Genomic DNA, 25,769 nt, shown 5'->3' on the forward strand with positions numbered 1-25,769 from the left:
AAGTAACTACATAAGACGTAAAAATCAATATAATGTTCATTTTTTTTAGGCCATTGACATCTAGCCTTATATATGTGAAATCCGATAACGGGTGGGACACTTAGACGGAGCCGCACCCAATTACTTTTTGATTAGATAATAGATGCGCTTGTCATGGTTGATGCATTTCCGTGACGCAAATGGTTGTCAATAGTTTGGGCATTTAAAATATTGCAATTAGTATGATTACATTGTGTCTATATATACAAATGGAAAGACACACCCATACACACAAAATGTAGGAAGAGGAACATTGGGGAAGGTTGTAGACCTGAGATAACCATACCAAATGTAAAGCATGGAGGTGGTGGCAGCATTAGGTTCTCATCTCATTTTCCAAACCGCTTTATCCTCACTGTTATTATGCTCATTCTAAAATGGACGTTATCCTCTCCAAGACCACTTCACGTATTTCACCTCCTTAAATCTGGATTCACAGTTCTTTTACTCAACTGAACTCATTTTCTAAACTACTTTATCTTCATTAGGGTCGCAGGGGTGCTGGAGTTTATCACAGCTGTTTTCGGGCCTGAGGCGAAGGACACCATGAATTGGTGGCCTGCCAATCGCAATCCTTAAACATTTTACACCATTGCTCATCAGTGAGAGCATGCATGCACAAGTGGGTCTAATAAAAAAAATAATAAGACAAGTGGCGCTAGAAGTCATTTCGGCGCCAAAGTTGTGTGGCAAAGTGACACTCTTTACGATGCGTTCAGGACTCTCTCACCAGCAAGTTCCACATTTTAGCCATGTATGATTTGCGAGCCTTAGGTTCCCTACCCCTGCTCCATTTGAATACTGACTTCGGTAGAAAGAATACTGTGGAATAAAAACACTGCTCCTTTCACCCTTCTAAATTGAGAGTCTAGAGGACAAATAATTTTATTCAATTTACTAACACTACCTACCAGTAAAACAGGCATTATTTGTGTGATTTCAAATCAAGTGCAGCCCGGCGCCTAAGTGGTTAGCGCGACGGGCTCACAGTGGGGGACCTGGGTTCAAATACCAGTTCATGTCCACCTGTGTGGAGTTTGCATGTTCTCCTCAGGACTGCGTGGTTTTTCTCCAGGTACTCTGGTTTTGTCCCACATTCCAAAGATATGCATGGTAGGCTGATTGGACACTCTAAATTGCTCCTAGGTATGAGTGTGAGCGTGAATGGTCTTTTGTCTCCTTTTGCCCTTCGATTGGCTGGCCACCAATTCACGGTGTCTGGCCCGAATTCAGCTGGGATAGGCTCCAGCACCTCCGCGACCCTAGTGAGGTTAAAGAAGTTCAGTAAATGAGATTTCAAATCAAGAAAACAAGGCTTGCCAACCGGAGAATGAAAATTCTTTAATCTCTATTATGAATTGTACTCTCATCAGACCCAAATTGGATGGACAATAGGAATAGCAGTACAATGGGAAGTACGAAAAAAGTACTAATTTTCTTTGTGTACCCCCACCACCACCTTAAAAAGTAGTCCAATGAAAGTGTCGACCAAAGGACCAACTTGTACATTGAAATATAAAAAGATAAATCATTTAAAAGGAAAAAGTAATTTCTAATTGTGGAAATTTCAAGCATTGACAAGGATGTTGTTATGTAACTTTTATTTCCAACTTGGCTATTATTTGGGTTTTGTTTCGTAGTGAGCTTTCATTTCGCTTGTCAAATTATGCGCAAAAAAATCCTGTTGCAAGCATTTTCTTGTAATATTCACCCTTAACCCAAAAAAATATGCAAGGCCTAACCACATGACTGCGATACATAGACTAACTGCTTACATCATATGGTTGGTTGAAAGCTTCCTACCTGACCACCCTATGAACAGTATATCATTTACATCCAACAGGCAAAAAAGTAGTCAGATTTGCCATCAGTTTTATAATACCAACACCGATTAAATTCCAAAAGGTACCACATAACCCCATCTACCATTTCTATAAGTAAAAAAAAAAAAAGAAAAATAATTGAGAAAGTAAACTCAAAAGTGAGGTGAGCCTTTCATCAGAGCTGAATACAAAAAAAAGTCATTTTGGAGTGAGCTTAAACAACAATTACATCTTGGTGGTCTCAGCATCCTTGGTTCTGATGAAGATGAGTCATGATGGAGGCAGGAATGACAAAGAGGTATGCTCTCTCTCTCTGAGTTGCTAGACATCTTCACTTTGAGCCTCAGACTTCCACAACTGGGAAAATAGGTGGAAGGAAAGTAAAAGAGAAAAAGGCAAAGGTGAAGGGTCGGGGAAGAAATAAAAACAAACATTAATTCCAAAGCAATAATAGTTACTATTTATTCATTTTCTTAACCACTTTATCCGCACTTGGGTCACAGGGGTGCTGGCATCTATCCCAGCTGACTCGGGCCAGAGGTGGGGCACACCCTGAATCGGTGGTCAACCGATTGCAGGGCACAAGGAGACGGACCACCATTCACACTTACACCTAGGAGCAATTTAGCGTGTCCAATCAGCCTTTCATACATATTTTTGGAATGTGGGAGGAAACCTGAGTACCCGGGGAAAACCCACGCAAGCCCGGTGAGAACACGGAAACTCCACACAGGTGTACCCTGGATTCGAACCCAGAACCCCAGGGCGGTGAGGCTAACTCATCCGTCGGGCTCCCCATTCTAGTTATCTTCTTTAATATTTTGCAGCAATCCTTTCCATGGGCATGCTAACAAGAAGGGGAGCAAGGAGGTCAATTTCATTGTAAACTAGGCGGGAGCAGAAGGTAATCCTATCACCAGCAACAGCAGCAGACTCTAGCACTCTGGAATGTCACCCTTCCGGCAGGGAAGTGAGGTTGTGAATGTACATTAAATGCACCAAATAGCAGCTCTGTGCATCTCTCCACCCAGGCGCCACCTTGTTATTCAGGAACGCTTTCATGCTTACTTGGATAATGACAGTGGAACTTGTAAGGGTGTGACTCGAAAGAACTGCCACCATGATCTTAACCTGGTGGTGCCTGTTTAATGGACTTCTATGCTAACCCGGAAACTTGATAAAATATCATGATGAGGCACAAGGGGTTCCATACTAGCGTTTGTATGATGCCAAAATTCTAACTTAATTTAAAATTCGAACAATATCTGCATAAATTACCAGTACCAATGCAAAACATTTTTTAAGATAAAATAAAACGACAAAAAACAAAAAACAATTGGAAGAAAACAAGAAAAGCTAAGACGTCTTCCTTCTCACCTTTTTGTCATTCAGCGCGTCATACTTCTAGAGTGAAATATTGGTTTTTCGGGGGCAAGTTGGGTAGCACTAAGCGCAGTGACCTTATTGTCTTTGTCTAAACAGAATCTTTTGAATTTCCCTCAATAACCACATTGGTAATTCAAAACCAATGTAAGATACTGAAATAGTTACCTACTTTTCAAAAGCTTTGTATTATATAAATAATGAATGAGAGCTAATACCGGTGTGGCCCATAGCATTGGAAATTGAGAAACTTACTGTCAAGTTGTCTCTCAGTAGCTGCATAATAAGTGTACTGTCTTTGTATGAGTCATCATTCAGTGAATCCAGCTCAGCAATGGCATCATCAAAAGCCTGCAAAATCAAATAACATTTTAATGGTTATAACTTGCAGTGTCTGTTTGACGTCTGATATTTGAACATGGAGGCAGCAAAAATAGCACAGTATGTAAAAAATGAAAATACAATGCATGGCATAAATGAGTAACCAACTGCGAGTAGGATTTTAATTAAGAACTCAATGAATACTAGAAGAGTTTTTACCATTTCAACATAACAGTTTTATATATCACAATACTATAACGCGCACTAAAATGTATAACAAAGTGAAAGACTTTCTGAAGCTGCCGGGTCATAGGGAAATGAGCGTGTGCATATCTTGCTTCAACACGGATAGATTTTGTATGCTTGTTATTCATTTTAAGACATTAATGAATCATTTTCTTATATATTTTTTTGGTGTTTGTCACATTTTCCATACAAAATTGGGACTCAACAATTTTAAAGGGTTTATTGGGTAGTTGTGTTGAACGAATTAGAACATTTGCATGTAAAGTATTGCTCTTGTTACGAAATTTTCAAGTTACGGAAAAAATGCTTGAACCAATTTATTTCACACGTAGAGGTATGACTGTATTATTTCCATATCTTCATATATCTAATGATAGATCTCTCTGGATCTCTCCTTCCATCCCTCCCTCGGTACCTCCCTTCTCCCCTTTAATAATGAATAAATAGCAACCATTTTTTAAAGAGAATTATCAACAGGATTTTTTTTTTGTACTTACTTTTTTTGCCAGTTGACAAGCTTTTTCAGGTGAGTTGAGGATCTCATAATAAAATACAGAGAAATTGAGTGCAAGACCAAGGAGGATTGGATTTGTGGGCTTCATCTCTTGTATGCTGGTTTCCATAGCCTGTTTGTAGGCTTCTTCGGAGGCTTTGATGATTTCTGAAGTTACATAAAAGATTGAAAAAATGAATGAAGGATGTTTTTCCCGTAATATTTACCAATTAGGGAGGCAATTATGGCCAGCGAAGAACAACTGGTGAGAATTCTGATTCTAAAGTAGTTCCGTCTATTCTGTATTTTCAGAATTTTCTCTTTAAAGTTAGAATTTAGACTTTATTCTTAAAATTTCGATTTTAAAGTAAGAATTCTGACCAATTTCTTATTATTATTCACTGACACTAATCCTATTCCATATGTACAAACATATAAAAATGAGTATTGCCAAATTGGTTAATAGTAAAAAAATGTCCCAACCGCTGCTTTCCAGCCAAAGAGAATGAAAATTATTTTTGAGATCTAGATCAATAAAACTAAACAAATGTATAATATTAACTTACAAACCTTTATCACAAAATAATATTTTCAATACTGACCAAATGTGCCTAAATAATTTTCTAAAGACATCAATCCACACAACCCAACTTTCATATTGTCAATCAAATGGTGAAATATGAACAGTGAAAAACAAGCACACCAACAGATATAAACAAATCCTGTACATACCCTGCTTGTCGTCTCCCGTTGCCACTTCAGCTCGGTAGCGGTGATAGTCACCTTTCATTTTCAAATAGAAGACTTTGCTCTCTGGCGCACCAGCTTTTGGAATGAGGTAATCTTTCAAGAGATCCTGAGGCAAGAACAATTTTTTTTAATAAGCATTTAGCTGTCTACACAAATAATCTCATTCATTTTTTTTAAAAATATATGCCCTGGTGTCTTTTGCACACATGCATCATATTGCTTTTCACATCTAAATAACACAGTTTTCTACAATATCATTAAATGATTTGGGAAGGAGAGGGTTCTAAGGGTAAAAATGGAATAGCAGACATTTCACAAATTTTTTCACAATCTTTAGTTTCTTTGGTTTCCAATTCAAAAAGTGAAATTTGGTTTAAATTGCTAGAGAAGAATTGTGTCAAATATAGAAAGACCGACAAGTTTTTGTTGCATTTTGGAAAAACTAGCTCGTATTTAAAAAACGATTCTAAGGGGACCAGATAAAACCGCAAAATTGACAGATGTTACTTCATCAACCCTTAATTGTTCTTCTCAGTCTCTCTGCCTCTCTCTCTGTTAAAGTCCTAAACTAGATTCTTAAGGACGTACTGCTGCTGTGGTTATGGCTCAATTTTCAACCCGTCAAAATGACAGACGGCCTTAATTTTTTCCCGTCAATTCTTAAAAAAAAATCTGTCAATGATGGAAAATGTTTGGTTAATGTAACTTCTGCAGACACACAAATATAAAAGTAAATGTTTATACAGTCTTGTTTAACTTTTGTTACAAAAGACAGGCTTCAATTTGTTAAATCAAAACCCCGTCCTCCTGAGTTCTTACAAATAAAATATGAAATTTCGGGTTTGCTTCGGGCTCAGGCTCGCAAATCAGGTTAATTGTTCGGGGAGAGGATAATGTCCATTTTAGAATGAGCACAATAACATACTAGGCGATAAACCAAGCATGTTTAAGCCTGAAAGCCTGACCATTGTCTTAGTTAAACTTCACATAAATGTAATTGGGTATAGATCTACAAATGAACACTCACCAGAACATCCTTACAAATTCCATTGAGTTGTGTCTCAATTTTATCTCGGTAATCTTTGGCCAATGTTTTATTTCTGTCATTTTCAGCTTTACTCTCGATGCTTGACAAAACACGCCAAGATGAACGACAGGCCCCGACGACATTTTTGTAGGCGACAGAAAGCAGGTTGCGCTCCTCACAGGTCAGTTCCGCGCCATCATCGATCTTTGTAACCATCATCATCACTGCAGCCATGTCTTCATATCGCTCTGCTTGTTCGGCCAGTTTGGCCTTTAAGATCAACTGCTCCTTGGATTCCCCACTCATGACTGCTCACTGGACAAACAAATGGGAAAGAGAAAAAGAAACATGGCTGAAGTGAATATGGAATTGGACAACCACTTAGGTGATGAAAGTCTGAAGAAAACCAAGTTTTTCTTAAGACCTTTACTCATTCCAATTTGTTTTTCACACACATGACTGGAGAGATTGGTTTAAGTTGTGTTTGAGATTTAAACAGCACTTGCCAAAGCAATGCAGATTGATACCGCAGTTAAAATTTTCACCACTGGCGCTATGCTGTGCTTCTCAAACATATGGCAACTTTCTCTTTTGTAGTTTATTACATCACTCACTTTTATGTTAATACCACAAAACTTTGGTATCGACTCATCGTGCCTATTCACGATAACATGCCCCGCTTGACCATCACTGTCTGCAGATGATCACGTGACATTGCTTGGCTGATCAGTGCTGCGAGGAATTTATCTATCTTGAATTTGAAAATAAATAATTAAATATTAGTTTACACTAAAGTAGGGTTTGGTGAATGCACATATGAAACTGGTGGGGTTCGGTAGCTCTAACAAGGGTAAGAACCAATGTGTTAGAGCCATGATTCAAGTGAATCAACTTGGTACAACAGCTCACTCCTTTTTAACTGTACGCTAATGTGATGATCAAATCTGTTGTAGGTGTGAAGTTGCAGATTTAAATTGACAGGGTTATTCAAAGAATTCATTCCACAGATTTCAGTGATTCCATAACTTTCCCCTCAGCTCCATCTGAAAAGCAACCGTTAGGGATGGGTAGGATTATTTAAAATACAAGGGACGTCCCTCATCTGCTCACATGTTTGTAAAGTGGGTTCAGTTTCCTTTTCCATAGCGATTGGAATTGGATGAAAAAGATTAGGATTTTAAAATGTGTTGATTTTTTAAGTATTCACTCATTTGCTGCCATTCATGGCAATATATGTAGTAATAACTGAAATACACTGCATAATAAAGAAAATCTGAAAATTCCACAGAAGATAGTTCAATGCATCACATTAGTTGAGAGACCTTATCTTTTTATTTCATGCAATTGGTTTGCAACCTTATTTTGTGCTGCACAAGTGATTTGAAGGGGATTAGTGAGTTTTTAATTGTATCTATTTACTTATTTAACCAGTACACTGTCCAACCACTATACTATCCATGGATTCCACAATTCCTTATTTTTTCCCAGGTTTTTGTAGTAATCAAACCAAGCAAGCAGGTAACCAACCCAATGAACTACAGCAAGGGTGGGTAAACCGGTCCTCGAGGGCTACCATGGGTGCAGGTTTTTGATGCAACCAATCCGGCAAAGACACTTTAACCAATGAGATTTCATCAGAAAACAAGAAGCACCCGACTGCAATCCACCGATTACACTTTCGGACACCAGATTGGTGAGAAGGTGGCTTCTTTATTGGTTGGAATAGAAACCTGTACCCATTGCGGCCCTTTGTGGAATAGTTTGGCCACCCTGAACTACAGGTAACTAACAACAAAACCTTGTCATGAATTAGCACTCGATTTACTAAAGAGTAACAGTAAACACAGCACAACAAGTTTATAGTTAGATGATCGGGGGAAACTATGTAGGAACTATTAGTTCCGAGTTTCGACATGACACGCCTTCCTTAAGTCATGCTATTGTCGAAAGCGGCTAATAGACACGTCTCAACTGTAGTAAGGCAAGTCATTGTTCGTAGTTCAGACGGTGCTTTGGCAGCAAACCCAAGGTCAGTAACAGACACCAAGGACAAAGATCTGTTAAACAACTAAAGTCAAACGGTCGCAAAAGGTTTTTATCCAATCTTACCTGTGTGAGAGTAGATAGACGAGAGGCTTTGGCTCCAGCTGTTTCTCACACGAGCGTCGACGGGGTTGTAGTTAGTTTGAAGGCGCTGCCCGTGCAAGTGTGGATGACGTCAACATCACCATGGCTACCAGTTGGTAGACATCATGGGAGATGTAGTTTAGATAGAGAAGCCTCTGAATAGCTACGATTCACGAACGTCCAGCTGAGTGAAGCACGTACTTGAAAGACCAGGGGCCTTCTTACCTTTGTATTCATTCATTTTGAGAACTGGTTTATCATCATTAGGTTGACAGGGGGGTGCTATAGCCTACCCCAGCTGACACCCTGAATCGGTGGCCAGCTGATCCCAGAGCATAAGAGAGAACGTTCACGCCATTACCTAGGGGCAATTTTGAGTGTCAAATCCGCCATGCATTGTTTTTGTTCATGATTTTTGTTTGTGGGAGGAAACTGGAGTACCTCGAAGAAACTCACACAGACCTGAGGAGAACATGCAAATTCCACACAGGTGAACTGACCTGTATTTGAACCCAGCACCCCAGAGCAGTGAGGCCAACGCGTTAACCACTCAGCCGCCAGGCGGCCTTTTCTTTTTAATAAATATGTAATATCATTTGGCTAAAGGCGGCCCGGCGGCTAAGTGGTTATTGCATTGGCCTCACAGTTCTGGGGCTCGGTCCTCACTGTGTGGAATTTGCATGTTCTCACTGGGCTGTGTTTTCTTCTGGTCTTCCGGTTTCCTCCCATATCCCAAAGAAATGCATGGTATGAGCCCCTGGGTATGAGTGCGAGTGTGAATGGTTGTTTGTCTCCTTGTACCCTGCGAATGGCAGACCATCAATTCAGGGTGTCCCCCGCCTCTGGCCCGAAGTCAGCTGGGATAGGCTACAGCACACCCCTGATCTAGTGAGGATAAAGCTGTTCAGAATATAGTGAGATTAAAAACTTCACAATTCACAATCAGTTCTGCAAACTGTTGCTTTAATAAATCAGATTTTGAGTTGGCGACACAAAGGCATTCTCACAGGCGTAGGAATACGTCATCGCTTTCACCAACTATGATTGGCTAGTGATAGAGTGGACTGGCTAGAGCTACCAAACTGTATCTGGACCGAGCTGCACACGCAAATATATTGTTGTGTTAATTTAATAGTAGTTTTGTCAACCCCCGATGGCTGAAGGAGGAGAAGAAATTGATTTGTTAGCAGATTTACTGTCAAAACCATTTTACCAGTGTAGGGTGCAGTCTGCCTTTTGGCCAAAATCTGATTGGATTGCTTCCAGCGGCCCCGCGACCCTAACAAGTCTAAGCGTTGTTGAAAAGGAAAGGAATGTTGCGTAAAAGAACATCTCGTGTTACTTGTCAAGGCATGGTTCCACATGGTTCAACATGCCATGCAGTTATAATATCACTTATGTCATTCACATGGTATTATATGCAGCAATTTATTAATATTTAATATACTGGAGAGTTTGTAAGGGAATGCAAAGACTTTGGGTGACCAGTGACAAATAGGTAAATGTAAAAACTCTTGTGTTGTGTAACATAATTGTACATATGGGGAAAAATGTCCACATCAATACAAATATGAAGTAATATCTGCTAATTGTTTTGTCCTTTTTGATTGTCACAATGTGTCTCTTTTTACAGGCTACAAAGACTGTGTGTAGAGCTGCACTTTTCAAGTTGTGGTACGTTTCCCGTGGTAAGAGGTGTGAGCTTTTGGTATTTGTCTTCAGGGTGAAACAGAAAATTGCACTTGTTCACACAACCTGTCAGTCCAGTTTTACATCTCCAAAATGTATGAACCTCAGCAAATATGATACCATAGTCACAAGATGAGCTCATGGATTGTACTTGTCAGTTAACTCTTTAGAGCTAGACATCAAATCTATTTGGATTAATTGTCAAAATGAGTATAGTGAGTGCCCTTTAATGGGTAAAAGCAACACTGGCTCATTTCTCGCTATCTATGATAGCCAATGGCTTAACATTGTATGTTCGGCACACAGTTACCAAATGATTGTAACTTTTTGTTGAGATTTTCCCAGAGGCAAGGGAATATTTACAAATTGTCCCAGAACACACCCTAAAAAATGGAAAAAGTACACAAAATACAAGGCTGCCAGGCTGTCCAATACAGTTAATGTGGGAATGGTTAGTTAATTATCAATGTATATGGATGTGTCTTTGAAACACAAAAAATAACACATTTTTTGCCATTGACAAAGACATTCAATATATTTATTTATTTCGCAGCAAATGACTTCATTTATGAATAGAAACGGGTCCTGAATCCTGCCATCTAGTGGAGGCACTGTTGATCGTTAGTGTAATACCCATAGAGAAGTGCCACTTGGAAAAGTGGTTCATGATGAAAATAACATAACACATCTGGGATTCCTCCCTTAAGTGGGGGTACTGTTAAGTGTGAACGACTATAAGGCGCACTTAAGTCTTAGATTTTTCTCCAAAATAGACAGGGTGCCTTATAATCCAGTGCGCCTTATATATGGAAAAAAATAAAATGTGCCATTCATTGAGGGTGCGCCTTATAATCCAGTGCTCGTCTAGTATTTAATTTGTTCACATTTACCCGACTGTTTGTGTTTCCTTGACTTGTATAGTGCAGATCAATGCTGTATTTTTCTAAAGTTGGAGTGTTCTTTTTAGTTTCAGGGCGTAGCAGTTTGCACTGATTTGATTTTGGGGAATCTGGTCTCATTACGAAGAATTGTTGTGGTTTCCTCAGTTTTGCGTTTAATTAAACAGCACCAGATTTCACATTGTAACTTGAACTTTTAAGTACATTCAGATTCAATATTCACATTCTTTTTCGAATTTACATTGTTAATCTGTTTAAAAAAAGCTAAAATAAACAATAAATGAAAACGCAACACAAAAAAACGACATTAAATTGTAAATTTAATTCTTTACTCTTAAGGTTTACCTTGCAATTCTTAAATTTTAGCCAGGATACCTTACAAAACCTACAAAAACACAACTACAAACATTCAATTGAACAAATCACAAATGTACAGTATACATTTCTACAATTCAGCATTTGTTGCTTATTTGGCACTCAACCACAAGATACTTTTTATATTTTACAGAAATGTGTGACCTGACGACGCTCTCCCACAACACAATAAAAGCAACCCATTTGGGATATCATTGCAGTAGTTTATGGAATAATTGTGCTGTAGCTGCATGATATGAAATAAAAACATGAGTTCTTGAATACAAGAGCCAAAGCCAAGCTTTACTAAATTAGCTCCTCTAATCAACTGGCAAGGCGCCACTTGGGTTCACATTTCTGAAACTTTTCCAAAGACAAATCAAACAGTCGTTTCAGTAATACTGACTACTGGTAATAGCAATCCTGACAAAACAATATTTGGGAAATGAAGCAAGCACAGAACTGCATGCACGAGAGTCCATTCAGCCATGGCATTTGATGGCGTTGATTTGCGCCATATTTCTGTCTATGTAATGCAACCATTTGCATTCGAAAACATTTACAGAGCATGTGTTCTGTGTCCATAAGAAAGTAGCCTCGCAAGTCTGATTTATTCAATCAGTACAATCTTGCCAACCTCAAGTTTCTAATCATTTCACGAACACCTAATGGCAGAGCCAATCAGGAGTAAGTAACAGGAGCTGCAAAGGTAGCTGGGAAGTAACTATTTGGTTGAATACAATGTCGGAGTGCAAAGCTAGAAAGGTCAATTTCTGAGGTTTTGCCTTAAATACACTTAATTTCTTCATTAAAAGAAGCACAACGAACATCAATAAAAGCTTTTTTGACAGGAAATCATGGTTTCGACGGTGATGAAAGGAGCCATTCTCTAATCAGCAGCTGTTCAGGTATGCCAAATTTTTTTTTTTTTTTTGTACGAAACCATGTTTTTGTCTGCAAAAACTCATTTATATTTTGTGAAAAATGTTATTTTCAGTCCTCTCATCCCCCTACTCGCTTGCTTCCAATTATGTATTCCCCACCCATTTAACAGACTGCCCTATCTAAAAGAAAATATATACAGTGGTACCTCTGCTATGACAGTCTCTAAATATAAAATATTAAGGTTATAAAAATCCTCAATAGGAAAATGTTGTCTCTTTAAATTCCAAGTAACGACGCACAAAATCGAAAACAATTCAAACATCCTCTTATCATCAGCATCATGTCCTACTATATTTTGTGATCGAGTTGATCCATCATTGATGAGGGTGACTGTCTAACCAAAATCCCCCATTCCAGACACTTTTTTTTTCTGGGAGCATGGTGAGTTCCTGATTTGTGTGCTTTTGACCCTCGTTTGTCACAGAATTCTAACATGTTGTTTCTGAAGTTTTTCTTAGTGTGCCTATGCAGATTTATTCTTTGCATGTCATCATTCCCTCCCAAGAAAATTATTCCCAGTGTTTGATAAGAAGAAATGTGTTGTTATCAAAGTGTTCACAAGTCTGGTTATCTTTCAGCTCCCCATCGATATATGTCAATGGATCGACATTTGCCCAAACGTGATATAATTTTAAGTTATGTTGTGTGTTTACGTGGATGTGTGTATTTACTCAGCTGCCAATAGTTTGCCCCATTTTCAGCTCTCAACGCACACATCCATCCACTCAATGTATGGCTTATTTTATAATGTTTGTTATCTCTTGTGTTTCTCAAATATTTCATACAAATTTGGTATAATTTTATGATTTTAAAGCATTTTGGGGTAGTGGTGTGGAGCTTAGAAAGGGTTGGAAGAAATTAAAGCTTTTACAAAAAGTCCAAGTATGTAACCACTATAAGAACAAAATAATTTGGTTAGCAGAGGTAACACTGAATATACTATATTTAAAAATAATAAAATATACTGGTGATGCTTTGTAACAAACTAAATTTTGTGCGCACAATGTCTTGTGCGTATTTACTTGTACCTGGACTCTTCTTCACATTGTCAGAAATACACAAGTAAAAGCTCCATGCTTTTCTGTTTTTTTTTTAGTAGCATTGATCACACTTGACAGGCAGCATTTAAAAAGTCCAATATTCAAATTTGAAGCGGCCATCTTCTCAGAAGAAGAAATTGTATTCCATACTGACTGTACTCCACACAAGAGAGAACACAAAAATGATAATAAAATCGTCATTGACTGGATATTCTTCGAAATTGACTCCTTTTCCTTACGGTCCTGAAATGTATCAAAAATTTGAAAAAAGCTAAATTTGGCTACCACTCTTTAAAATATACTTAACATTAAAACTAACATTACATTTGCGAAACTTTGCAAGTGCTATAAATGCAAACGAGCATATCACTATATTTTGGAATGAAATCCAAACGTTTGGCATTCGCAACATACACCATTACATATTTTTACACAGATTTAGCAAAAAGGAAGTCAGACATAATGCTTGTTCTCAAGTCTGCGCTGCAGATGCAATTCTCTTGCTTACAGTAAGTCATTATTGTACACATCGACATTAGTGCCTGTGTGCGGTCCACAAAGATCAAACCAAGGCACACTTGAACACAAAAGCCAGTGTACGTACACATAACCTAGAGGAAATGTTCTCTCCGTGCTTATTGAGGGCAACCATCGAGCTTTCAAAATCAATACAAGCTGCGGCAGTTGGAGTGAACCTGTATTGCTTGTGGGTTGAGAATTGTGCACATCTTTGATGTCATCAGTGAAAACCCAAGGGCATTCCTCTTCATCATCATGTGCTTGACATTTTTATCATCAACAGTTTTCTCCATAGTCGAGGGTGAAGACCATTACTGCTAACCCAAAGAAATTCTAAAGAAGTTATAAAAAAAAAAAAAAAAAAACCTGGTCAGAAATTGAAGGGTGAATATTTTCATCAAATACAAGTTTAAATTGGTTCAAATGTCCGTGACACGTGCTTCTAGAACCGGGGTTGGCAACATGCAGCTCTTTCACCCTTATACTGCGGCTCTGAGTGGCTTGGAAAAATAAATTATAAAGGTAACAAAGTAAGCATAATCGAAGGGAGGCGGTCGATCAGGTTTTTTTTATTTTATTTTTGTGACTATTTTCATCATATGCTTTTTTTTGTGGGAAAATTGCGTAGAATTATGTGGACAAATATTTTTGTAACTATTTTTTGTAAATCTGCAATACTAAAAATATATTTTTTCTAGAGCATTTTGTAAAGGATAATTCTTTCTTTGTTTTGGAATGGGTTTCTAGCATAAGACATGAAGGGTCACACATGCATTTCACTATGAAGTGGAAACTAGTAAAAAGTTGGTCTTACATGTCAAGTTGATGGCTTCGCTTTAAAACTGTCCAGCACTGCTTGGGTCACATTGCAACAGGCGTACAATGGAGGGGTCACTCTTCGCCCCCTTGATGAACTCCTCCAAGGAAAGCTTTCCTGAAGTATTACAGAGTTAGAAGTCAGTTTAAAAGTGGGACTGTCTTAAAATTTATTAAAACCATTTTAACTTTGAATTCTGGGTAATCTTGATGGATTTTGAAACAAACCGCATTAATGTGGCTATGATAACTTGTGCTGAAAATTGAAAAAAAAAAATCATTTTAAAAATGCTCTTCCTCGCTGACATTTAAGTTTGTTATATGTTAATGGTTATTTTCTTTATTTGATCTAATATTCTTTTAAAGTTTCAACTTAACTGACATGGTTGGTTCCAGTGAGTGTTTCTTTTTGAAAATGAATCATTGAAGCACTACAATAAAAATGTTGCCTATGATTTAAAGTTGAATTACTACACTCACCTACCTAAACATATTATAGCGATGACCCCAAAAAACATTAGATACTGTGTGTATACCATCTCTGTTGGTGTCCATTTGCCTGAAGATCTTCTCTGTTCTTTTCTCAGGCGTTGACTCATCCTCAGGCATCTTCATCACAGAGGACACCATCTTATAAATAGCCTGCATAAAGGCAAACAAATTAAGGCTTAGGAATTTTTGTAAATCAATTTAATGGAAAACTAGTGTTTGTGTGTGTGTGAAAATTTTATTTTTGACTCTATTTATGTAATACATTTCTGTATTTTCACAGTGGCTATTGGTAACTTGGAAGAAAGCTGTCCTTTTTATTACTACCCCTTATCTAAGAAATTATTTATTACAAAAATTCTCATTTACAATTGCTAAAATCATTGTATTGGTATTTAGCCTTGTTAATTTTACTGGATGGATCAACAACCACATAGGTGGAGACTGCAATGTAATAAGAATTGAAATTATAAATAAAAAAAAAAATAATAATAACAATCAATTCTGCATTTTAGCTTCTGGGTATAATAAGATTATTTTCTTACCTGCACAATCTCCAGCATTTCTGATCTACTGATGTATCCATTTCCATCCAAGTCATACATACTAAAGGCCCATTTCAGCTTCTGCTCCAGCTTGCCACGGGATGTCACACTTAAAGCAATAATGAACTCCCGAAAGTCTATTGTGCCGTCACCATTTGCATCAAAAGTGCGAAAGACATGCTCTGCAAACTTTGAAGCATCTCCATAAGGAAAAAAGTTGCCATAGATCTTCTTAAACTCCTCCATGGAGAGGTTTCCACTGGGGCAATCCCGCAAGAAGCCTTTGTACCACTCCTGGATCTCATGCTCTGTGAAGTCGGTGCTCTCCAGCAGGTCCTGCATCACTTCAGGACGCAGCTTGCTGTTCTGCTTCCCCATGTCAGACAGTCCTTAAATTAGTAGGCTCACGACTAGAAGACACAAAAAATGAAAAGCATTAATTTTGGCATCCAGTGGATATCAACGCATAGCTTTGAATAGTGAATTCACACTATTGAGGACAGTTATGTTGTAAACACAACACAATGGGAGGTATTTCCACATTTGAAACAACAAAGCAAAGTAAGGTGTATTTGTTTAAACACTTCAAATGTGGTATTAATCAATGTACAGAGTACTCAATTTTCACACTGTCCCATAGATCTGTTTGCAGGGTTTGTGGGTTATTTGGCAGGCATGCTATCTATTCAGCCTCCATTTACCATTGTCACTGAGCTTGTCCATACACCATGTTGGTAGGTCAGATAAAATGTTCGTAAATCGAGCAGGGATTCATTCATCTTCCATACCGCGCATACTCAAAAGGTTTGCAGGGGTTTGCCGGAGCCTATCCCAGCTGACTTCAGGCGAAAGGCAGAGTCGTATACATTGACCAGTCAGTAGTAGGGAACATTGAGCCAAACGACAATCCACGCTCACAATCACACCGCCACCAACGGGTATTGAGCCCGAAGTCAGGGAGGTGAACCTCTACACCACGAGTTGACTGATCCAACAAAGTTCAATGAAATCACAAAATATGACACTCATAATCTTTAGATTGGTGAGCCTATTGTTTATAAGAAATGTGTAGTTCTACTAATTTAACTATGCTTCTTGTTGAGAAAAAAACATTAGGCTACTTTACCCAACTCCGGAAATAATGAACATGATTAGGCGAGAAAGACAGAGTGATCCTGTTTTCATAAGCACTCTCTAGCATATTCGGATGCTTGGCGACTGCATTGGGAACCGTCTTTCTTATATGCTTGTATCTCAGATTTGTTTCGTAGTTTTCCTCATATCACAAATTTCTCGTATGTCGGAACACTTGTATGTCATGTCATGTTTACTGTAAAGCAATCGAGGGTTCAAGCTCAGGTTCCATCCTTCCTGTGAGGGAAATCATCAAAATGACCTTACAGCATTTTTAAGTTGTGAACCTGATGCTTCCACAAAAGCCTTTTGCATTTACATGCAGCTTCATTCTGCTCTTAATTTAGAAACACTTGCATGTAAAATGCTCCCAAATATAGCTGCATATTGGCCAAACACATCTGTTAGTCCTTCTCAAAAAAAACTTCAAAAGGAAAATTTACTGTTCGTCAAAGTGCATAGTAAGCAGCCAAACATGGTAATGTTTTTGTTCGTAGCATAGTTTACAATGTTACAAAGGAAAATGTAGTTTAAGTTCAGCTCTGATAAAGTATGTGTCAAGGATAAAAATAGGACACTGACTTTTTTGACAAAGAACTTTTTAATACCTGCCAAATCAATCGAACTGCACAGTAGATGACTGCTAAGCATGTCGGCCTCACAATTTTGAGATAAGAAATTCTGGCTCTACGTGAGATTTTTCAAAGTACTTTAGTTTCCTCCTATTTCCTAAAAAACATGCATCGTAGGTTGAATGAACACCAAGTTGTCGGTAGGTGTGAAACATGGTTGTTTGTCAATTAGTACCCAGGAATTGGCTGGCAATCAATTCAGGCTGTACTCTACTTTATTTGACTTCTGTAAGCCCCATTACACCTGTGACACTTGTGAGAATAATGGGTAGAGATGAATCGATGAATCAAACCAGAATAACTGTGAGTTGGACTAATAAAACTAGCATGGCCTGGAGCATGTTTTCCCTGTCTGATCGAACTGTGTCAGATGGGGGTTCGTTTTTGTGTCCTTTTTATTGCATCTCTAATTTTGCAAATGATATGGCTACAATTTTCAACTCTCACTGGAGTGGTTTGCAACTGTTGTGTGAAGGGGTTGAGATGAGAATAAGCACATCAAAATCTAACACCATGCTCATTAGTTGTAAAAGGTGGCATACCCTCTTTGGGTCAAGTTAGTTTATGGATGAATTTGTAACCAAAATACAGTCTGCTTTCAGTTTAAAGTCACCTGCTGTTGTATTAAAGGTTCTACGAAATTCAAGGGTAGTATGACATGCAATAAAACATTCTTCAGCGATAGACCTAAATCACACCTGCACATCTCAGCAAGAATGTACATGAAAATTTCCAAAACAAGTAGAAAAGGTAGTAGAAGCAACAAGAGTGTAATAAGGTCTCAAACAAAAATCATGTATTTCTTTCTCTTGTACCCATTTCCATACCTTTGCCTTGTACTGCAACTTACACCACCATCCTTTAAGGCAGTAACCATAGCAACACACTGTTCACATCACATAACCATTGATGAGCTTTCTGGTTGAATGCACTGACATGTTCATCCACTTATACATGGGTACACTCTCTACTTGCAGTTAAAACAAATGCTGCGACTGCTTGAGTGTCTACATGTGTGGGTGTGTAGGTGATGTGTGGGCGAAGGTACGTGAGGTGAGTAGCAGGCAGCCTATTGTGATGACAGTTCGTGTGAAAGCTGAAAGGAAAAAAGGCGCAACATCAGTGATTCTCAATGTGTTGTTTGGGAAAGGAAAGTACAGTGGTATTTTGACATACGATCTTAATCCGTTCCGGAGAGGTGCTCGTATGTAGAGGTGCTCGTATGTAGAGGTGCTCGTATGTAGAGGTACTCGTATGTACAGGTGATCGTATGTACAGGTGCTCGTATGTAGAGGAACTGCTGTACTTTCCAAGTGTCATGGTCAAAGTTGTAAAGAGTAAGTAATGAGTTTTAGTTATCGGTACAGCAAAAACGTAGTTTTGTTATGTAACATAATGCATGTAACGTCGTTACACTGGTCAAGGCTAACACTCGCAGTAGCACTGCTAAGAAAATTACAGGTTTGGTAATCCAGTTTGCTCTACCACCCCCTGCCTATTCATTCGAATAAAAAAACATGGCATTAGATGGTGGTGCAAAAAACACGTTACAGTGCAATTTATACTAGAATAACTATAAGTGCACAAAAATGAAGATGTGAAGGCTGATCACGAATAATAGTGCATTCACTAAATAAAGAGAGCAGCCTGAAGGCAAAATCTTAACCTACCAATGTTTCTCATTAAGTATGCCTAAGGGAGTGACCAGACCCTTCTTTGCTTCCTGTGCAGGAAAAAATAGAAACAGGATGTAGCATCATGGAAAATAACCAATAGGACGGAAGTCACATCAGGGGAGGTCAGGAGACTAGATTACTCTAAAACTTGTTGTTTCTGAAAATACAGAGGTCTGTACAGCCTCACTTTCTGTCATAAGCTTTAGTGTCTAAACCACATCACAATAACATTCTAACAAAGCATTAGAAAGCAAGAAAAACAGACTTTCAGATTTGTAGCAAAAATGCACGTCTGCCTGCAAAAAAGGTTTGTCCATCTACTTGTGCGCTGTGATTGGCTGGCAACTAATTCACGGTGTCCCCCGCCTGTGAGTTTGGTTGGCTGGATATGTTCCAGCACCCCTGCGACCCTTGTGAAGCAGTTCAGAAAATGAAAGAATTTGATGTTATTTAGTTCATATGCTTTGTGTACCGCCTAACGTTAGCTTGCTTCTTACACTTATGCACCTGCTTAAATACACAACTAAAAATTGTTTTTGCAAGCTTAAGCTTGTTGTTCATTTTAATACAATAATAAATCATTTTATTGTTTTTTTCTCGCCCCTTTCATGCAAAACTGGGCCACTTTGATCATTTTGAAGGGCTGTTTTTTGTTGCAAGGAAAGAATTAGAGGCAATAACTTCCAATCAACATCTTCTTTGTCCGCCAAAAACCTCTCGCAACAGCTCCATGTGAAAAGCTCCCTTACGGAACCTCCTGAAGATTCCATCGATCCAATGGCTCTCGAATATGACGAAAAACTGACTAAAGCTCCCAATAACCTTGCTTTTATTTCATTTAAATGAAGCAGAGATTAAATATTTTCACTGTGAATACGGTACTTAAAGTATTTACATTTCACTTAATATCTTTTAAACAAAATCTGCGCAATTTGATCAATTTCAGTTGGTAGTTTTGTGAGGACCATGGAACAAATGAGAAAATTTACACATAAAGTACTGCTTTACTTGCGGAATTTTCAACTTATGAAAAAAGTTCTGTAATCAATTGATTTTGTATGTAGAGGTACGACTGTATTCTAAAAAGAAATCTTGATACATACCTGGATAAAATGGCAAATGATAGCACCTTGACCTTGATATTTTGATGCACAATACTTTTAGACAATCGCTATACTCAAATGATTTTCAAACTTCCATGCAACTCTAATTGGGTATGCTGGACCATGAGGTAATTGCCGCAATTGTCTCAGCAATAAAGTATAAATACTGCAAACTACACAATTCAACTGCTTCCATACATGTTCATTCAGACGAAGGGCTCAAAGAAACCAATTTTAGAATAGTTCAATGTTTTGTTCTTAGCCATTTGAGTGTTATGGTTCATTGCCTTATGTAAAGACCTACTACGGAAGACTGGCACCCATACTGAGACTGGACAACACAAATCATCAATTGCCCCCTCCTTTCCCTGTCCACCGTCTACGGGACCATAACAACCAAAACAAGCAAACTCATGGACAGATTCTTCCCAAGACCCGTCATCATACTAACCAAGAAGGATCTAATCAAGACTAATTTCTTATCTTGTACTTGCACTAAGACTAAGACTCCATTGGCTGCTAACCACTTTAGTCACTTTTGTACCTGACTACATATTTATGTGGCATTCAATTCAATTCATTGCATCACATCAAGTACAAATCCTAGACAATTTCTGCCAGGTGAAGAAAAGCAGCATTAAGGCATAACCAAGCCTTATCCTTATTTGACAGTAGGGGCTGCATAAATATCAAAAAACACTGGATTTAACACAGGGGGCACATTTTTGAACACACATAAATAATGCACGTAATGCAACAACGTACGAAAGACTCTCATAAGCTTTGTGGCATAGCAACATGCTTTTATGCAAACACTGATGCTAGTCGATCATTTTTTTGGTATGATTTTTACACATGTGACATTAAGAGAGCATGATCCTCAGCTGATAAAGAAATCAAGTGATTTTTAAATATTTGTTTAGATATGCTCAAGAAAGAAGCTATTCTCTCACGTTTTTGATGTCTGTAAAATATCTCAGTAAGTCACTCTTTCATTTTTGGCAGCAAATGTAATCCAATTTTGTGACTCATCCATTCCCAGTTGTAACCAAGAGCTGCTCTGCACCTTGAGAAACATTCAGTTTTAACTACAACCAGTTAACAAAAATATTTATTGTATTCTATTATTTTGAATTCTTACCAATCATCATTGAACTGGTCGTATAGTGTAAGTGATTTAGGTTTTATATTACAAAACTGGCATAGAACACTAGATTTTAACTTTAAATATTAATTTAAAAATAAAACAGATTTTAGGAAGGCAACAGTACAAGTAAAACATGAAAATATCAAAAGCGTCAGGATTTAGTTTGTGTATTTTGTGGAGACATTATCACTTTGTTATGACATGAACTATTCACAAACTATTCATAACACGTCGGCCTCACAGCTCTGGGGTCCTGGGTTCAAATCAGGTCAGTCCACCTGTGTGGAGTTTGCATGTCCTTCCTGTGCATGTGTGGGTTTTCTTCGAGTACTCTGGTTTCCTCCCACAAAGACACGCATGGTAGCCTGAATGGACACTCCAAATTGCCCCGAAGTATGAGTGTGAATGGTTTGTTCGTCTCCTCGGGCCCTGCGATCGGCTGGCCACCGATTTAGGGTGTCCCCCGCCTTTGGCCCGAAATCAGCTGGGATAGGCTCCAGCACCCCCCCACGACTCTAGTAAGGATACAGCGGATCATAAAATGAATGAACGTATTTGTCTGCTATGATCAGGGCGAGTATATCTAGTTTTCACTTTTCTGCTATCGGTTTAAGTTGGTGCACATTTATTTGTTGCCAGTTAAGGAAACAGGAGTACCCGGAGAAAACCCACACAAGCCTGGGGAGAACACACAGGCTCCCTACAATGTTTCAAAAACATGACGTGGATTTTCAAGGTGTCTTACTAGAGAAGGCTTGCAATGCCCTGGATGACAAGAAATATAGGGGTATGTCCAATTTTATTAGACCAGTTGGGGTCAGGTTCTTAATTTATAGATTCCTCTAAAATTGATTGATGTTAAAGAAAATGAATGCAATTTAAATTTCCCTGTGCGAAAAATAGACAATGAGTTTATTAGGGAAAATTGACCATCTTGGTCACATGGTCCCTCTAAGACTCAGGAGCTTCAGGGAGCTTAAAGTGCTTAAAAAAGATGACCTTGGGGACAAAGGAAGGAAACTATGAAAGGTCAGTGAATTGTGTTGAAATCCATGTTTAACAAAGAGCTAAGCGCCAAACATAATTACAGGGGAGCCCTTTTTAACTGTTGTGGAATACACTAAAAATAGCTTCTAAAACACTCTTGATGAATATTTGTAAGAGAAAAATATTGGACCTTTTTGAAGAGTTAAAAAAATGCTAACTTAAATACACATCTTTAATAGATGACAGTGTGTAAGAATTGTGTTTGTCCTTAATGTTTGTTTTGTTGGAATGTAATCTTCATTATACTGTACCACTAAAGTCATCAAAAAACAATGCTCATTCATCAAAAAAATAATAAATACCTACAGATATACATTTATGAATACATAATTACTATGTTATAGATGAAAAACAAATGACAAATGCAGTGTATTAATCCACTAGAGTTATATATTCTGGTGTGTTTGATAAAAAAAATTGTACATTTATGGTGCACTTTATAATCCAGTGAATTTTATAGTCCACATGTGCTTCTGTAACTGTTTAAATAAAGTCATGCGATTACACTGGAATGTACTGTATGTTTATTTATGAGTGCGCCATACATGGTTTGGTTGGAACTCAATCAACTTTCACATTACAACTTCATCAATGAACTCTTGAGTCTTGCATTGTTTCTGGTGTTGACATAATGTTAACAGTGTTTAACTCAATTGTAAACTTATAATATGTATGGAAGAAAAATCAATCTACTTGCGACTACCATTACTTCCAAAAGGGAACATTATTCCATGATCTCAACAATTTTAAGATTGATTAGCATCGGGGAATGGATTTAGTTTACCCTCAGAGGTTCCACATAAAGACTATATTGTGCTTTTTCATCCTTCTTTAATTTTCTCATGTCAGACACATTATGTAGGTCTTTGAAAGGAATGAGTTTAAAACTCACTCTCTTGAGTGTTTGTCTTTGCTCTTATCTGTTCAGTTCCCTTTTTCCTCTTCACACACTTTCTTTCCACTGCTTTTTTTCTGACTGTGGTCATAAATTAGTGGTTACATAAACTGTCTTCAACTTAGTTTCCACTACTGTTACATGAAACCTGCTTAAGTGCAAAACAGGATGTTATGGAAACATAAAGCAGTTCATCCTAAATTGTGGTCTTTTTGGGATAAACTTCAAACTTGAAATTCAACTACAGCAAATGTGGTGCCCAGTCCGTAATTCAAGTAAATATTGCAGCTCTGCATTGTACATGTAATATAAGGGGTGGGAAATATAGCCTCAAAATTGTAGCATTACATTTCACAGAAATTTGCAATATTGGAAGTAAACCATAGTATGTGGACATTAATTTCTGCTTCGGTTGAATAGCACTTTTTTTGTATACAATATGGGCAGCGCGGTGACCGAGTGGTTACCATTTCGGCCCCACAGTTCTGGGGTCTAGGGTTAGGTTCCTTGTCCTCACTATGTGGAGTTTGCCCGGGTTTCTTCTGGATACTCTGGTTTCCTTTATGGGTTAAACCTTCTTTATTTGTTTTTCTTAATTTGTCATATGCTTTCAAATCAAAAACATTGAAACCGACATGAAGACTATGAGACATGAATTGCATGCCACTCATGCTTTTCCATTCTCTCCAAGGGGGGCAGGTGGCAGCTGCTCGGCCCCCCTCCCGTCTTCTTGCAGGCAGGAGCAGAAGCTCCGGCCCACGACTGCCACTAACATTAGAATGCTTTGTGACGAAAAGCCATGTGGCGCATCCCATCACTCGTGTCCAGAGCGCGCACAAGACACTCAGCCCCCATCATGATCACACTCGCCTCCGCACCCCCCACCACCCCAACCCCATCACTTCCTGCAGTGGCTTTGAAAGAGATCAGCCTGCGTCTGCTGAAAGCAACCTAAGCATCGATTGTTCGGAAAGTGCTTTAGTTCAGCATTCCCCAACCTTTTTCTCACCGCGGACCTGTAAAGCTCTTTCTATTTTCTCACGGACCGGGAAATGGGGAGGGCGACAACTTAAGACAAAATTGTGTGGGGGTGGGGTCGGTCGGTGCACAAACAACCCCCACAATGGCAAAAAAAGCATAATAGCAATTATTTATTATTGTTATTATAACAACTTTTTTTCATTTGAAGTAGGAGGGCGAGATTGAAAACGATGATATTTTTTACTCGAACGGACCGGCACTTGGTAGCTTGCGGACCAGTACCGGTCCACGGACCAGTGGTTGGGGACCACTGCTTAAGTTAACCAAATGATGACTAATAAGAAAGAATGAATACATATCCACTGAACAATTAGCGTAATCCGCTAGCTATGCAAAAATAAAAGCAGAAACCTTGTCAGTGCTCTGCTGCGTTACTCGGTGGAACCAATATTAATCGATAAAATACATTCTACAAACACACATTGCGCTTACCTCACTTGGTAGCGATGCACAAGTTGGTCAACAGTCCATCACCCAACACTCCAGCAGTGGACTAAGTTTGTGGAGGCGGTAAGAGAGAGAGGAAGCAACAGGCTCGATTAGTAACGGTAAAACAGAAAGATACCTTGCAGCAGCCAGAAGTAAGTGAGGGGATGAAGACGAACCGAATAGCTCATATATAGAAAAACAGACTTCCAGAGACCCCTCTCGTTCGTGCAAAAGGGTTTCTTTCAAAACACGCACGCACAAGCTAACTCTCTCCCTTGCTTGTCCCTCCAGCTTGACGTCATAGGTCACGTGATCTCGCTCTGTGGTGGAGGGGAAATGCAATGGGTGGGGAAACACCGAGAGAAAAGGGACAGAGAAGCCTGCATTGCCATGGCAACAGAGACACTGCTCTGCAACGATTTCAATAGGTCAATACACACACGCACCCCCAAGTGGAACTGGTAAGTGACAGACTGTGGAACCTGTGCAGAAAAAAAGAGGAATACATCTTTGAATCAGAAACGGGTGGTTCCGCGTTAGTGGTTCACGCATCGGCCTCACAGCTTTGGAGTCCTTGGTTCAAATCCAGGTCTTGGTTACCTGTGTGGAATTTGCATGTTCACCCCGGGCCTGCGTGGGTTTCCTTCGGGTACTGCGGTTTCCTCCCACATTCTAAAAACATGTATGGTAAGCTGATTGGACACTCTTGGTAATGGTCTGAGTTTGTATGGTGGTCCGTCTCCTTGTGCCCTGGGATCAGCTGGACACCGATTCAGGGTATCCCCCTGCCTGGGACAGGCTCCAGCCCCGCCCGTGACCCTTCTGAGGATAAGCGGTTTCAGAAAATTAATGAATCCTTTAAGCTTGGAGGGGTGCGATTGGGAAGCCTAGGTATTTGAATCTAAAATATTGAATCTAGGCTATTTGCAAATGGTGGAATTCTGTTAGCTTCATCAGGCTGCAATCTTAAACTCTCACTGTAGCATTTTACAACTGCATCCAGTTCAGTTAAGTATTTTAAGACACTGCTATATATTGCAAGATCTGCCACTTAAAAACCATGGAGCAGTATAATTTTTTTTTTTATCATAGTTGCATGTTCTTTGAAAGACATAAAAAGGAAAAAATCCATAAATAACAATGCATGGTATTTTTAACGA

General features: G+C 38.7%; 2 protein-coding genes and 1 long non-coding RNA gene across 4 annotated transcripts; 1 reads left to right on the plus strand and 2 right to left on the minus strand.

Moving 5' to 3' along the window:
* Positions 1–1,360: 1,360 nt before the first annotated feature.
* LOC144199423 (14-3-3 protein beta/alpha-A-like) lies at positions 1,361–8,322 on the minus strand. The gene is made up of 6 exons (XM_077721049.1): positions 8,192–8,322; positions 6,083–6,397; positions 5,038–5,161; positions 4,310–4,473; positions 3,501–3,596; positions 1,361–2,219 (listed from the first exon to the last, which is right to left on the minus strand). Exons 2-6 carry the CDS (start codon positions 6,386–6,388, stop codon positions 2,184–2,186), a joined length of 726 nt encoding a protein of 241 aa, XP_077577175.1. The 5' UTR covers positions 6,389–6,397; positions 8,192–8,322; the 3' UTR covers positions 1,361–2,183.
* On the plus strand, positions 7,731–12,060 carry LOC144199426 (uncharacterized). The gene is made up of 3 exons (XR_013326905.1): positions 7,731–7,863; positions 9,843–9,897; positions 12,003–12,060. It is a non-coding gene; the product is annotated as an uncharacterized LOC144199426 (long non-coding RNA).
* ncalda (neurocalcin delta a) lies at positions 11,101–25,067 on the minus strand. 2 transcript variants are annotated; one of them, XM_077721050.1, is made up of 6 exons: positions 24,786–25,062; positions 24,613–24,673; positions 15,506–15,915; positions 15,008–15,113; positions 14,470–14,589; positions 11,101–13,988 (listed from the first exon to the last, which is right to left on the minus strand). In XM_077721050.1, exons 3-5 carry the CDS (start codon positions 15,881–15,883, stop codon positions 14,492–14,494), a joined length of 582 nt encoding a protein of 193 aa, XP_077577176.1. In that variant the 5' UTR covers positions 15,884–15,915; positions 24,613–24,673; positions 24,786–25,062; the 3' UTR covers positions 11,101–13,988; positions 14,470–14,491. The 2 variants fall into 2 exon arrangements, with proteins under 2 accessions (XP_077577176.1, XP_077577177.1); XM_077721051.1 differs by lacking the exon at positions 24,613–24,673 and having other exon boundaries at positions 24,746–25,067.
* Between the last annotated feature and the right edge of the window lie 702 nt (positions 25,068–25,769).

This window comes from Stigmatopora nigra, chromosome 7 (genome assembly GCF_051989575.1).
Source record: "Stigmatopora nigra isolate UIUO_SnigA chromosome 7, RoL_Snig_1.1, whole genome shotgun sequence".
Classification (NCBI taxonomy): Eukaryota; Metazoa; Chordata; class Actinopteri; order Syngnathiformes; family Syngnathidae; genus Stigmatopora; species Stigmatopora nigra.

What these genes read in the sequence shown, in the direction of transcription:
- LOC144199423 (XM_077721049.1), bottom strand. Translation starts at nt 6,388, where the DNA reads ATGAGTGGGGAATCCAAGGAGCAGTTGATCTTAAAGGCCAAACTGGCC. An exon ending in GAATTTGTAAGGATGTTCTG is followed by an intron (nt 5,162 to 6,082) that starts GTGAGTGTTCAT and finishes TTCTTGCCTCAG; the next exon opens with GATCTCTTGAAAGATTACCT. An exon ending in CTTGTCAACTGGCAAAAAAA is followed by an intron (nt 3,597 to 4,309) that starts GTAAGTACAAAA and finishes TTGATTTTGCAG; the next exon opens with GCTTTTGATGATGCCATTGC.
- ncalda (XM_077721051.1), bottom strand. Translation starts at nt 15,883, where the DNA reads ATGGGGAAGCAGAACAGCAAGCTGCGTCCTGAAGTGATGCAGGACCTG. An exon ending in AAATGCTGGAGATTGTGCAG is followed by an intron (nt 15,114 to 15,505) that starts GTAAGAAAATAA and finishes GCCTTTATGCAG; the next exon opens with GCTATTTATAAGATGGTGTC. An exon ending in AATGGACACCAACAGAGATG is followed by an intron (nt 14,590 to 15,007) that starts GTATACACACAG and finishes GTAATACTTCAG; the next exon opens with GAAAGCTTTCCTTGGAGGAG.